The 14,171-nt window shown below is 49.8% G+C and overlaps 1 protein-coding gene across 1 annotated transcript in view; it reads right to left on the reverse strand.

Annotated features, from left to right (window-relative positions):
- LOC119000226 (vomeronasal type-1 receptor 3-like) overlaps positions 1–881 on the reverse strand; it is a 4,687-nt gene extending 3,806 nt beyond the window's left edge. Inside the window, exon 1 of the mRNA XM_037065139.1 lies at positions 436–881. Within this exon, the coding sequence (XP_036921034.1) occupies positions 436–438 (3 nt within the window). The 5' untranslated portion in view covers positions 439–881. The remainder of the gene's footprint in view (positions 1–435) is intronic.
- Between the last annotated feature and the right edge of the window lie 13,290 nt (positions 882–14,171).

The following is a 14,171-nucleotide window of genomic DNA, read 5'->3' on the forward strand; positions in this document are numbered from 1 at the left end:
CGGCGGGGGGGGGGGCGCGCCCGCCGCGGCCCGCCCCCCCCCCCCCGCAAGAGCAGGGCATCGACACGTAATGTATTTCAGCCTATAGTCCAGTACGTGTGAGTAACATAATGAACTCACAAAAAAAGTCTCAGTTCTGTATTGGGAGATTTTTTGAAATCCATGTAAAGAAGAAAAATGAATATAACCGTGAACACAAAGCAGAAATTCAAGGAAGAGAAAACTTAAAAAATGGAAAATTAATCAGTAAAAAAGAAAAGAAAAGAAAAATTGAACAAGAAATTCTAAAAGCTGGCATTTAAAAAAAGCCCTGATGGTACACAAAAGTGAATACAAGGAAGGAAGCTGAAACGGAGGGGGCACTGCTATAAGACTGAGTTCACATTTGGAAGGACGAGAATAAAAGGAGGAGCAGAAATTCTGGAAAACACTTACCATCTCTTGGTACCCCAGCCCCCGGTCACACTGGCATCCTCACCACAGTGGGTCTGCTCCACAGGGCAGGGCCGTGCAGGGCGTTGCTCTCAGCTGTGCTGCAGGGCAGCAGCAGGATCCGGGTTATGAGGAGGGGGCCCATGACCTCATCCCCCTCTGGGCAGGAGCCACTTTGTTGTCCAAGCTGGAAATCGCCTTGTGTGCAGTGACTCAGCCTGGCAGGTCCGCAGATACCTAGGCTGCTGTCCCCAGGGCAGGGTGTCCCCTGTTGTTAGGATCATTAGTACAACTTGCAATCTGCTCCTGAGCTGACACCTGGCCTCCGAGTGGGACTGAGTGCTAAATGACTCCCCAGGGTCCCAGAGCAGTGGCGGGAAGCTCCCCAGGAGTCCCTGCTCCTGCTCACAGGGAGGGTTTTCAGTGTGACACCGGCCACAGGGCAGCAGCCCTGAGCTGGGGGCCAGCTGGCTGGCTGCTCAGGGCTGAGTTTCGGGTTTCTGAGATGTTCACACAAAACAAGCACTTTGCATTGCCTTCTGCTCTGACCAAAGCCGAGGTTTTGTTTGAATTCCCAGTACGTATTCAATGATGGCACTCCAACAACTTTAAACAACAGGAAAAGTGACCATTCTTTAAATGTAAGCTTTCGTTTTGAACTAATTGTCCATTCACAGGAAAGCATGACGGTAGTGCAGAGGAGTCCCACTCATCCTTCCACCGCTTCCCCCAGTGGTGCATCTTTCAAGTCACAGGCCCGTTTGAGGGTGGTGACTGTGACGTGTGCGGCTGTAGTCTCACGTCCTGTCACCGCGAGGTACACTCCTGTGACCACCAGACACAGGACTCTTCCATCCCCATGAAGGTTTCCCTCCTGCTGCCTCTTCCTGCCCACACCCACCCCTCTGCCATGGTTCTCTGCTCCATCTCTGTCATTTTGCCTTTTCCAGAATGTTATATAGTCATAGAATTATGCAGCATATAACCTTTGCCATCAGCCCCTACCACTGGGCATTACTCTCTGAATCTCTCCTTTTGTCCCATGTGTCAATAGCTCCATCATTCTTACTGTCGAGTGAGTCTCCTCCTGTGGGTGCACCACACTTGGCTGAACATTCCCTACTGAAGGACATTAGCCTTTGTCTTGCAGTTTTGGTGTTAGACATTAACCAGTGTGTCTATTACAAGAACGACTGTGTTCAGGATTCGGGGTAAACATGAGTTTTCACCTCTCTGAGCTCAATGCCCAGGAGTACAACGATGGGTTGCCTGGGGTGTGTACATTCCATCCTCACAGAACTGAAACCTGTTTCCCAGAGTGGCTACGTCTCTTCACATTTCTCCCAGCCACGTGTGAGAGATCCAGTTCCTCTCCATCCTCTCCCACGTTTAGTGTTGTCATTGTCTTTGTGAAACTGTGTAAATGACACATGACATGAAATTCGCCCCCTGAACTGAAAGTGCTCAGAGCAGGGGTGTCTGGTATCTCACCATGCTGTGCGACAGAGCCGCAAACCCTTCTCATCGTGCAAACCAAAAACTCTCTACCCATTACACGAGAATCCTTTCCCCCTTTCCCCAGGCACAGGTAACCACCATTCTCCACTCTGTTGCTATGAACTTGACTACTTGACATACCTCATACAAGTGGACTCCTTCAGCGTTTGTCTCTTTGAGACTGGTTGGTTGCCCTTAGGTTAACGTCCACAGTGTAACATGGGTAGGATTTCCTTCTATTTTAAGGCTGTTCCATTGGATGTATGTATCGCCGGTGGTTTATCTTTTCATCCATCTACAGACACCTGTTTTTCCACTTCTTGGCTGTTAGGCATTGTGCTACTATTAACATCATCCAGCGAATATCCCTTCAAGTGGTCCTTTTAATTCCTTCCAACCTGACCTGAAAGTGAAATCGCTGAGTCATATGGTAGTTCTATTCTTAATTTGGGGACGGTCATACTCCCCATGGTGGGCTTCCACTGACCTCTCAACTCACAGCCTCAGTGCACGGCCAACACCCTCCAGGGGAGCTGGGACCCCACACACGAGGCCCTCGCCGAGTCAGAATGTTGCACAGCTGTACATAAATTGGGGTTTTGGATACATGGAAGGCGGAAGGACATACATTAATCCAACCATAAAACAAAGCATGCATCCTGGTTCATTGAGAAAGACCGCACCCTTAATTATCTAATTATTACTAGGTTCCCCTTGTTATACAGTCTAGAGGGGCTCAGTTTCATACTCACATTATCCTGCTTATCTTTTCCCAAGATCTCCGCAGAGAATTGTCTCTGGGTGTCACAACTGACAGGGATACTGTGAAATCATCACGTGAGTTTCAGCGATTCTAAGAAAGAAGGTACCGGTGAGTTAGGAAGCAGAATTTTTAAAAGCACTCTTTGAGGGAAGATTAGCAGGGACTCAGAGACCACCATGTCAGGGGCCCCTCACGTGAAAGATAAAGACTGAGTCTGGGGTTGACGCGATCCGTGAAGGGCTCTGACCCCTGGACCCGTAACTTCCTGTCCTCTGTCCTTCGCCCAGACTGTGAAATGCTTTCCAGATGTGGGGGCGTTAGCCCTGTGTCCATCTAGGGAGGGCAGGAAGGCGGAGCATGGAGCAGGGGGGACCTGGGAAGCAGGTGTAAAGTCTGTGTGGAGTCGCGACTTTCTGCCATGGTTGGGGTTTTCCAGCTGCAGCCCAGGAGGGGCTGCAGGGGCACCCCTGGTCCTGGGGGCCTGAGGCCCCTTTCCTGCTGGCCTTCACCTCCTCAGCCCCTCCCCACACTCTTCCCCCTACAGGTAGGATTTTATGGGGTGGCTTTGGAAAACAGGGTCCTCCCTGTTTTGAGATCTGCAATAGCTAGAGCAGCCTGGCTCCAAGGCAGCTCAAGCCTCGGGGGAACCAACACCGTTTTTGTCCTCCACTCTCTCATTTACTTCAAATGCCTTAAATAAGACGTCAAATACTTGGATGCTTGTTGTGTTTTCTGAAGAATCCGGAGTCACTAATGTGTTACTGTGTTTTCTTTTTTTTTTAATTTTTATTTTATTTATTTATCTTCAGAGGGGAAGGGAAGGAGAGAAGGAGAGAAATATCAATGTATGGTTGCCTCTCATGGGTCCCCTGCTGGGAACTGGCCTGCAACCCAGGCATGTGCCCTGACTGGGAATCGAACCGCGATCCTTTGGTTCGCAGGCCCGTGCTCAGTCCACTGAGCTACACCAGCCAGGCTGTGTTACTGTGTTTTCAATACCCATTATGTACACTAGCATGTTAACAAAAATAAAAGCATCTCTCGTTTCACATTCCTAGGCCTAGAAGTGATCAGTTCTTGATTCTAAGTCAGGGGCCTGATATGCCAAGGCCCCATGGATTGAAGACCCCCAACGGGTATGCACTTGGCCCAGCCTCTCTGATCGGGCCATGTCCCCCCCACAGTCCTTAAGGTCAACCCAACGGACATATGAGTATGTGTGCAGCTGGGGTGGCCCTTCTGGGTGGGCAGACATTCCTGGAGACAGTAAATCGGAAGTTCTGAGGAGGGGACACTTCTTGGACAGAGTGTCTGGTCCAGAAATGGCAGGGTCTTCGTGTGGCCTAAAGCGCCTGTGCAGAGACTGAGAGAGGACCAGAAACTGAGAATCCAGCTCCGAGGAGACCCCTCACCAGCACTCCTGACCACCCCATGGGTCTCTTGTGCGCTTCCCCAGGGAGGTGGGCACCGGAAGCCTGGCCCCCACAGCCAGCAGGGCCTGCTGCCCAGACCCCAGTGGGTGAGACTTGGTCTGAAGAATTTATGGAAGCTCTCAAAATTCTAATTCTAATTCCAGCTTGTTTGAAGATATATCAAATGACGTGAGGAAAAAAAAAACCCAAACAGATACAAAAGAGCAAATGCCCCACGACAGCATCTGTAGGAAATGTCCAGACCAGGCAAACCCAGAGCCTGAAAGCAGATGGGCGGCTGGGAGGGGGCGGGGTAGAAGACTGCCCCTGGGTGAGGGGTCTCCCTCGGGGAGGTGAGAAAGTCCTGGAAATAAGCAGGGTGAGGGTTACACAACATGGTGAATGCACTTGAGGCCGCCGACTGGTACACCTTAAAGTGTTTAAGATAGTAAAATTTATGTTTAATGCATTTTACCACAGTAAAAAACACCAGCATCACACTTCTCAGAAGAGGCACGGGCACCCCAGAGCCAAGCTCCCCGGAGCTGTGGGATCGGTAAGCACTGTTGAACGAGAAGAGCTGTGTAGAGCAGCGTGAGGGTGGTTACTCAGAGTGTTGTGAATACCTGCCCTATTTAAGTGACTATAGCAACATCTTTCAATTTGCCAAAACCCAGGTGCCCATCTGGTCCTCTTCTGTTTTATGGCGCAACTCACCCCATGGGTGTCTGTGGGACAATCACAGTCCAGACCTGGCAGTTTTCTCCCGTGTTTGAAGTTAACACCTAATTCAGAAGCAACTTTTCTCCCCACAGGACTTCACTGACTAAAGCACCCAGCGTGGTTTTCTGTGCTGTTGGCTCACGAACAAATACAAGAAGCACTGACATTAAACATTCCAGGGACTTTGTGGTAATGATTCTTGGTCAGCGCACAGCTCACCAGGGAAGAGCAAACCTGAGGAGTGGGGGGGCCCTGGGACCTATAGGCCTCGGGGGGCTGCGGCTCTGCAGAGGGACCCAACGGCACCAGCTGACAGGGGAGCAGAGTCCGCTGCTTGCAGGTCATCTAGTGGGAAAACTGTTAGGGTGGGCGGGAATAGGAGGAAGCTCCGGCTGGACTTTGCCAAGACGGACATCCTCACGGTAACCTGAGTCTGAGGAAGAGACCACCGATGCTGTATTGCCGCTTTGTTCAGAGGGGACCAATCCCCAGCTCCCACGGGGGGCCAATAAAAATAAAACCCCAGGACATTCCCTGCTTGGGTGCGACTTCTCCGGCCTCATTCTGCAGACTGGGGAACCTCGCCCGGGTGCACAAACCTCAGTAAAGCTCTTTCTTGCCTACTTTATGGCTGATTGGCATTTCTTTCTCCGCGGAGCCTGAGAAAACCTCTCAAAAACATCTTTCTTATTTGTGAACACTGTCCACTCCTGTTCTCAGAATCATCAAAAACGGATTGTTGTATTTGATCCTCAGGCAACCTGGGACCGGAGGCGTCTGCTGTCATTCTCCTCTTGGGCTGAGGCTCTGTGGCAAGACGCGTGGTCCGTGTTCCTTGCCCACCACCTCATTTGTCCTGGCCCTTTCCCCCGCCCCACTCAGTGGCTCCTTGAAGAGGCCCCCTGGGACCCTGCGGACCAAGGCTGGGGCAAGCCTGCTGGGGGGACAGGGTCGCCCGCTAAGCAGGCTCAAGAGCCTTGAGGATTGAGTGCTTCCCCTTTAGGCCCAGGCCCTGGCCCTTGGCCCACTGGTCCTCTCCAGAAACTGGGTCGCAGCTGACGGGAGAACCCATGTGGCTCCTGCTCAAGCCCAACTCCCCCCAGGTCCGACTCTCTCAGCATCACACATGGAGCCACAAGGTAGAACCTTGTGACTGCTCTGTTCGGCTTGCTCCCCATTTTAGTGTGTGTTCCGTCACTGTGTTGTGTAGGAATGTGGATGACTTTGCTTTCCATTTGGGAGAATAGGGTGCTGGGAGATGTACCTCACCTGGAAGGACTCTGGGTAGATCGTTCGTCACATCTGCATAAACCCCTTGAAAGCAGAGCCCTGGGGAGCTGTGTGGAACAGGAAGGGGGCCTGCACCCGGGCGCAACAGCGTGTTTCCAGGGCTTCTGCCACCGGGTTCCACCGGGTGGTGCTGCTGGCAGGTTGATGTGCACCTCCTTGGTCTGCCCTTTGATTTGGCTGATGGCTGACATCCCAGGGCCTGAGCAGGGCACAGCCACCTGCTCCCTCAGAGTGTGGCTCTCATGTGAGAAGAGCTGAGTCACCCCAGCTCAGAAGCTACAGATTTAAATTCTGGGGCCCACGGAGCTGGGGAAGCGGTGTGGGGAGGGTGGGAGGTGGGTTCTCCAGGTGAAGACTGCACCCACCCAAAGTCGTTCTTCACCCTCGGAGACCGACTGACCTCCCAGACTGGTCCTAACTCCAGCCTGTCCTACCCCCTAGACCCTTGTCTCTCTCTGGCTCCCTCTTTATGATCATCAAAGTTTCAAATCTTTCAGGTCCCTCCATTGATGCTGTGTGTGTGTGTGTGTGTGTGTGTGTGTGTTTGAACACGTCTGTGCCAACATGAGTGCTGTGGTTTTGTTCCAACAAGTTTCGTTACAGGAATTCACTGCATCACGAGAGACCTGGCTCTTTCTGGCTCGGGTTCCCAGACCCTTTCACATCACTGCCCAGGCACTCGAGCTGGGACACATCCCCTGCAGGCTTACAGGCCACGCCCACTTGTGTCAGTGGTTCATTTTCTCTACAGGAAGTGTCTTTTTATCCCCAAGGCTGAGAAAAGTGTCTCACCAACTGTTTTTCTACACTCTAAGGTTTTTTTGTTAAATTGACTTATTTCTTTTCAATGGAGCATTTGAGTGGGATGAAGCAACTTTCCATAGCACCTGAGGGACTTGTTTTTGGAACTGTGTCTTCATGGACCAGGATGCTCAGCTCTCATAGCCGCTGTCCACACTCCCCCACCCCCTGACTCCGCCCCTTTCACCCAGCACTCCATTAAAACACTCAACAAACCAGGGACAAGGGAACTTCCTCAAAGTGATCAGGGCATCTACAGAACACCCACAGGTAATAGCTACTCAGAAAGAATGGATGCTTCTCCCAAGGTCAGAGACAAGACGAGAACATCCAGTCTTGTCCTTTCTCTCCACACTGTACTAGAGGTGCTAAGTGGAGAAATGGAGCAAGAAAGTTCAATGAAAGGAGTACGGATTGAAAGGGAGAAGAAAATTCTCTATTGACAGATGATACGATGCTATACATACAAAACCTTAAGGAACCCACTACAAGTAACTGGAATTAATAAACAGGTTTGGCATGGTTTCAGAATAAAAACAATAGGCAAAAAAATTGTATTTGTCTATATCATACTCTGAAATGACTTGTTCCACCCCAAATATTTAACGTTGCTTCTCTGACCATCTGCCAGGCAGGAAGAGAGGTCTCAGCAGGATGAGAACTTTGCTGGAGCCTTGATCTTACACTCTCCAGCCTCCAGAACAGGGAGAAAACACGTTTCCATGGTTTAAGCCACCTGGTCTACAGTATTTTGTCATAACAGCTCATGCTGCTTAACACAACTTTGTAATGAAGAATTCTTCATTACATGACTTGTAATGAAGAATTTGGAAGTAAATTGAAGAAAGCAAAGTTATTCAAGCTATCATCAAAAAGAATAAAATACTGAGAAATGTTTTCTAAAGAACTGCAAAAAAGCATTTACTCTAAAAACTACGAATACCGTTGAAAGAACTACAAGATGTAGCTGTGTGGAGAGATGTCTCCGGTTCACATACCAGGCTGCTTACCGTTGCTGGATGGGAACATTCCCACAAATGATGTGCAGTTTCAACAGGAATGCACCTGGAATCCCGAAATACTTCTCTGTGGAAACTGGCAATCCGATTCCAAAATTCATACAAAATCGCAAGAGACTTAGAATTGCCCACAGAAATCATGAAAAAGGAGAGTGAGGTAGAAAGAGCTCTACGTCCTGATACAAAGAACACGGTACTCTCCCACGCCTTATCAGCAGGCTGGATTTCCACAGTTTCAGTTACCCATGCTCAACCCTGGTGGAAAATCATAAGTGGAAAATTCCAGAAATGAACAATTTATGCATTTTCAATTGCTTGCCATTCTGCATAACGTGCTGAAATCTTGTGCGGCTCCACTCTGTCCTGCCTGGGAGATGAATCATTCCTGGGTCCAGTGTAGCCATGCTGCCCACTCTACCTGCTCCTGAGTCCCACAGGACCTGTCTCAGTTGTCAGATGGACCGCAGCACTGCCCTGCTGTGTCCCAGTGGCCCCAGCAGAAGGCGAACGCTGCGTCATGAAGCCTGCGCCTCACACCACCTCACTGCAGAGGCACTGCATCGTCTCACGTGGTCACATGAGGAAGATGGAGCACAGTACAATGGGGTATTTGGAGACAGAGAGACCACGCCCCATAACTTTTATTACAGCAATTATTAAAACTGCTCCATTTTATTCTTAGTTATTGTTAACCTCTTACTGTGCCTATTTCATCAATTAAACTTTAACATAGGTGTGTAATTAATTATAGAAGAAAACAGCATGTATAGGGTTTGGTACTTGCCACGGTTTCAGGCATCCATCTGAGGTCTTGGGACACATCCCCTGTGGGTAATGGGGACTCTTGTGTCACAGAGGAACAGGGATCAAGACAGTGTGGTACTGGCAGAGAGACAGATGGCTGATTGATGGAATGGAATTGAGGATCCAAAATAATCCCATACACCTACAACAGGGGTGTCAAACTCATTGTCACTGGGGGCCACAGCACCTTCACAGTTGCCTCCAAAGGTCCGAATGTACTTTCAGGCATGTAGAAAGGTAACTACTCCTTAACAGTCAAGGGAGAGCTCAGCACTGCTGCCGGGTAGAAATAGGGTGTTGGGCCAGATAAATGAACGTGGAGGGCTGAATTCGGCCCCCAGCCCTTGTGTTTGCCCTTGTCATGTAGGAGAACAGGAAGAAAAAAGATCCAAAAAATAAGGATAGTGTAAACAGCCTCTGGGACAACTTCAAAGGTCCAACATCCACATCATAAGAATGCCAGAAGGAGAAGAGAAAGAGCAAGAAATGTGAAATCTATTGGAAAAAATAGTGAAAGAAAACTTCCCTAATTTGGTGAAGGAAATGGACATGCAAGTCTAGGGTGCACAGAGGCCCACTCTAAGGTACATCCTGATTAAAAGGCCAAAGGTTAAAGAGAAAGGAGACTCTTTCAAGCAAGACAAAAGAAGTTAGTTACCAGGAGGTTGCCAGAGGGAGGTGGAAGGAGGAGAATAGATGAAGAGATGAGGAGACTAAGAAGTATAAACAGGAAGTTAGAGAATAGCCATGGGGATGTAAAGTACAATATGGGAAATGGAGGAGCCAAAGACCTTATACGCATCACCTGTGGACATGAACAAGGGGGGGAGTTGCTGGGGGGAGTCGGGGGTCCTGGATGGAGGTAGGCAAAGGAGAAAAAATGGGAAAAACTGTGATAGCATAATCCATAAAATATAATTAAAAAATAAAATGCACCACCGGGATGACTGGTGAAATCGAGTAGGTCCAGAGGGTTAGAGGTCAGTCCAATGTCAATGTGAGCATCCTGGTTTCTAGGGATGCGCTGTGATTACCTAGGGAAACCTTGTTTGTAGAACATACACACTACAACATCCAGGGATAAAGAGGTATCAGGAAAGCAGTTTCCTCACAAACCTGTGTCTCCATTTTCTCTGGGATTGTTTCAAAATTATGAGACGAACTGAATTTATGCTTCCCACTGAGAAAGGACCAGGCCTAACTGGTTTTAGTTGGTTAATTCTATCAGGAACTTAATGAATAATTAAAGTCAGTATTGTGCAAAATCTTTTTAGGAAATTGTTGGGAACAAGAAAAATAGTCTCAGTCCCAAGGAGCCTGCGTCCCTAGCAGACACCCTGTAGGTTGATTGCCATCTGTTTAGTTTCAAAATTTTCCTCTCAGTTGAGTCAGACCCCACCCTGTTCCCGAGCGCGGGCTCTGTAAGCCAATAGCTAACTGCCACATCTGCTTCTGTGCAACGCTTGCTTGCTTGCCTCTATATAAGGACTTAGCTGTAAGCGCTGAGCGCGACTCTCGTTTGCAGCCCCTGCGGGCACCGTGTCTCCGGACACTTTGGAGAGTTCGCCCCTGTGCAGGTTAAACTTGGCCAATAAAGTAACATCTTTGAAACCCTGAAAGTCTCTGATATTTGTTCTCGCGGTTGGTGGATGCAACAGAAATAGAGGAGGGAATACTTCCCAAGCCATTTTATGAGCTCAGCACAACTCGAACAAGACAAGGATATTAAAGAATGGAAGATCACAGACCACGATCCCTGAAGAACACAGGCGCATAAATCCACCACAGAGTATTAGCAAATCGAAGCAGCAATATGCAATAGAACAGGAGGTCTCCAGTGTCTTGTGATGTGGCCTTGGCATTTTACTAACTGCTCTGAACCCCCTTTCCCCCTACACCCTNGTGTCTCCGGACACTGAGAGTTCGCCCCTGTGCAGGTTAAACTTGGCCAATAAAGTAACATCTTTGAAACCCTGAAAGTCTCCGATATTTGTTCTCGAGGTTGGTGGATGCAACAGAAATAGAGGAGGGAATACTTCCCAAGCCATTTTATGAGCTCAGCACAACTCGAACAAGACAAGGATATTAAAGAATGGAAGATCACAGACCACGATCCCTGAAGAACACAGGCGCATAAATCCACCACAGAGTATTAGCAAATCGAAGCAGCAATATGCAATAGAACAGGAGGTCTCCAGTGTCTTGTGATGTGGCCTTGGCATTTTACTAACTGCTCTGAACCCCCTTTCCCCCTACACCCTTCCTGAGGACAGGACCTGGAATATGGTTGATGACAAATTCTCCACCCCTTCTGAGTGGCAGGCCTGGGGGATGGGCCAGTAACAGAACTTCAGACCACCAGGCAAGGCCATTGGATGCAAGAGCAAGAATGTTTCCTGGATGGGAACAGTCAGTTTCTCTCTTCCCAGGACATGAATCTGGAGCACACACCCGTGGTGACCAAAGGCAGAGATGACGGACCGTGCTGGCGGCACCCACAGTCCCCAAATCAGACTCATCCGTGTCCTTCAGGGTGCTGGCTCTTTTCAACAGAGCGAGGAGGGCCGCGCAACACCTCAGTCAATCCCCACTTGCATTGGCAGGCAGAAGTTGTTCTGTGGCTTGCAATCAGCTCTGCTAACACCCACCAGAGGCTCATCACCCGAATTAGGAGAGAAACATGTGGAAGTGGGCGAGGGGGCAGCACACTGAGGTGCGGTCCCCTGATAAGCAGGGGCAGATGTCGAATGCTGGGGGGAACGATGCCCTTGGGGTGGGCAGTGGCATGTACTTAAGTAGCAGGTCAAACTTTCCATGTTTCTGATGTCTGTCTGATTGTAGGGCGTTCCTCTCCTGTCCCCAAAACAAAGGAGTGAGGGAAGACACTGTACACAGGGGTGACTGGGTGTTGGATGTTGGACTGTGACAACGTTCAAGGCTCACCTCTCTATGCCTTTCCTGCCCCATGTCTGGGTGGGCCGGTGTGAGCGCCCAGCGCTCCCTCCTTGGGTGCATGGGAGATTCAGACCCGGACCACCCTGTCCACAGCAGGAACGCTCTCCCTGGCCCACCCCGACCACAATGAAAGGACAGGCTGGTCTCCTTTCTCTGCCCTCCAAAGCAGGTTTGGGGACTGCTTGGTCTTTACACGCACTGAGAGCATCAGCAGGAAGGTTGGGGAAGGAAGGGGGTTTAGGAAGAGGCTCCTTCACCAGCCCATGCTGTGGAGATGGTCAGGGCGACTCCACACGCGACTGACGAAGCCGAACAAGTGAGGACCTTCCGAAAGGTGTGTGGGCCCAAGGGGTGAGGCACAAAAGGGACTGCCACCTGTGGAGGGGGCGGGTTTGCCTGTCTGGGTCCCATTTCTCTGAGCTCAAAAGGGGTTCGTCGAGTTGAAGCACAACTTCCAAATCCCGATTTCCCCTGGGCTCTGTGTTTGTCGGACTCCCCGCCTTAAAGGTCAATCAAGGACATTGCTTGGACACTTGTGGGTTGGGGAGGTGATGTAGGAGGCTGTAGCTGGCTGAGCCACGAGGGTGGCCCTCAGGCTGTCAGGACATCTCACCCCACAGACTCCTGCCCAGGACAGTGTTCCAGGCCCTCATGTTGACCACCGAGCAGATCCCACTTGGGCAGTGTGTGAATCCTGGGAGTGGGACGGGCTGGTATGCGACTGCTATGAGACTTTACTCCGCATGGCCCAGCCTCACCAGTGACTTCACCCCATGGCGGCTCTGTGACTGCAGGGGGGGAAGGGGCAGTGTTGCGATGTCCCCACCGAGGACATGGGCTGTTGAGAAGCCTACCATAAATATGAGAAAATGACAAGTGTTGGCAAGGACGTGGAGAATTTGGGACTCCTGTGCACTGTCAATGGGATGGTTGAAAGGGAAAACCACTATGTAAAACAATAGGACTATTCCTCAGAAATTAAAAATAGAACTACTACATGATTGAGCAACTTCACTTCTAGGTATAAATCAAAGGAATTGAAAGCAGGTCGGGATGAGATACATTTTTGCCGGCCCAAAGTCATTGCCACACAGCCAAGAGGTTGAAGACATGCTATGTCTATGGATGGATGAATGAAGAAACCAAATGTGATACATACGTACAATGGAACAGCCTTAAAATAGAAGGAAATCCTACCCATGTTACACTGTGGACGTTAACCTAAGGGCAACCAACCAGTCTCAAAGAGACAAACGCTGAAGGAGTCCACTTGTATGAGGTATGTCAAGTAGTCAAGTTCATAGCAACAGAGTGGAGAATGGTGGTTACCTGTGCCTGGGGAAAGGGGGAAAGGATTCTCGTGTAATGGGTAGAGAGTTTTTGGTTTGCACGATGAGAAGGGTTTGCGGCTCTGTCGCACAGCATGGTGAGATACCAGACACCCCTGCTCTGAGCACTTTCAGTTCAGGGGGCGAATTTCATGTCATGTGTCATTTACACAGTTTCACAAAGACAATGACAACACTAAACGTGGGAGAGGATGGAGAAGAACTGGATCTCTCACACGTGGCTGGGAGAAATGTGAAGAGACGTAGCCACTCTGGGAAACAGGTTTCAGTTCTGTGAGGATGGAATGTACACACCCCAGGCAACCCATCGTTGTACTCCTGGGCATTGAGCTCAGAGAGGTGAAAACTCATGTTTACCCCGAATCCTGAACACAGTCGTTCTTGTAATAGACACACTGGTTAATGTCTAACACCAAAACTGCAAGACAAACGCTAATGTCCTTCAGTAGGGAATGTTCAGCCAAGTGTGGTGCACCCACAGGAGGAGACTCACTCGACAGTAAGAATGATGGAGCTATTGACACATGGGACAAAAGGAGAGATTCAGAGAGTAATGCCCAGTGGTAGGGGCTGATGGCAAAGGTTATATGCTGCATAATTCTATGACTATATAACATTCTGGAAAAGGCAAAATGACAGAGATGGAGCAGAGAACCATGGCAGAGGGGTGGGTGTGGGCAGGAAGAGGCAGCAGGAGGGAAACCTTCATGGGGATGGAAGAGTCCTGTGTCTGGTGGTCACAGGAGTGTACCTCGCGGTGACAGGACGTGAGACTACAGCCGCACACGTCACAGTCACCACCCTCAAACGGGCCTGTGACTTGAAAGATGCACCACTGGGGGAAGCGGTGGAAGGATGAGTGGGACTCCTCTGCACTACCGTCATGCTTTCCTGTGAATGGACAATTAGTTCAAAACGAAAGCTTACATTTAAAGAATGGTCACTTTTCCTGTTGTTTAAAGTTGTTGGAGTGCCATCATTGAATACGTACTGGGAATTCAAACAAAACCTCGGCTTTGGTCAGAGCAGAAGGCAATGCAAAGTGCTTGTTTTGTGTGAACATCTCAGAAACCCGAAACTCAGCCCTGAGCAGCCAGCCAGCTGGCCCCCAGCTCAGGGCTGCTGC

Source organism: Sturnira hondurensis, unplaced genomic scaffold, assembly GCF_014824575.4.
Source record: "Sturnira hondurensis isolate 20B ecotype Veracruz unplaced genomic scaffold, ASM1482457v3 Scaffold0015596, whole genome shotgun sequence".
Taxonomy (NCBI): domain Eukaryota; kingdom Metazoa; phylum Chordata; class Mammalia; order Chiroptera; family Phyllostomidae; genus Sturnira; species Sturnira hondurensis.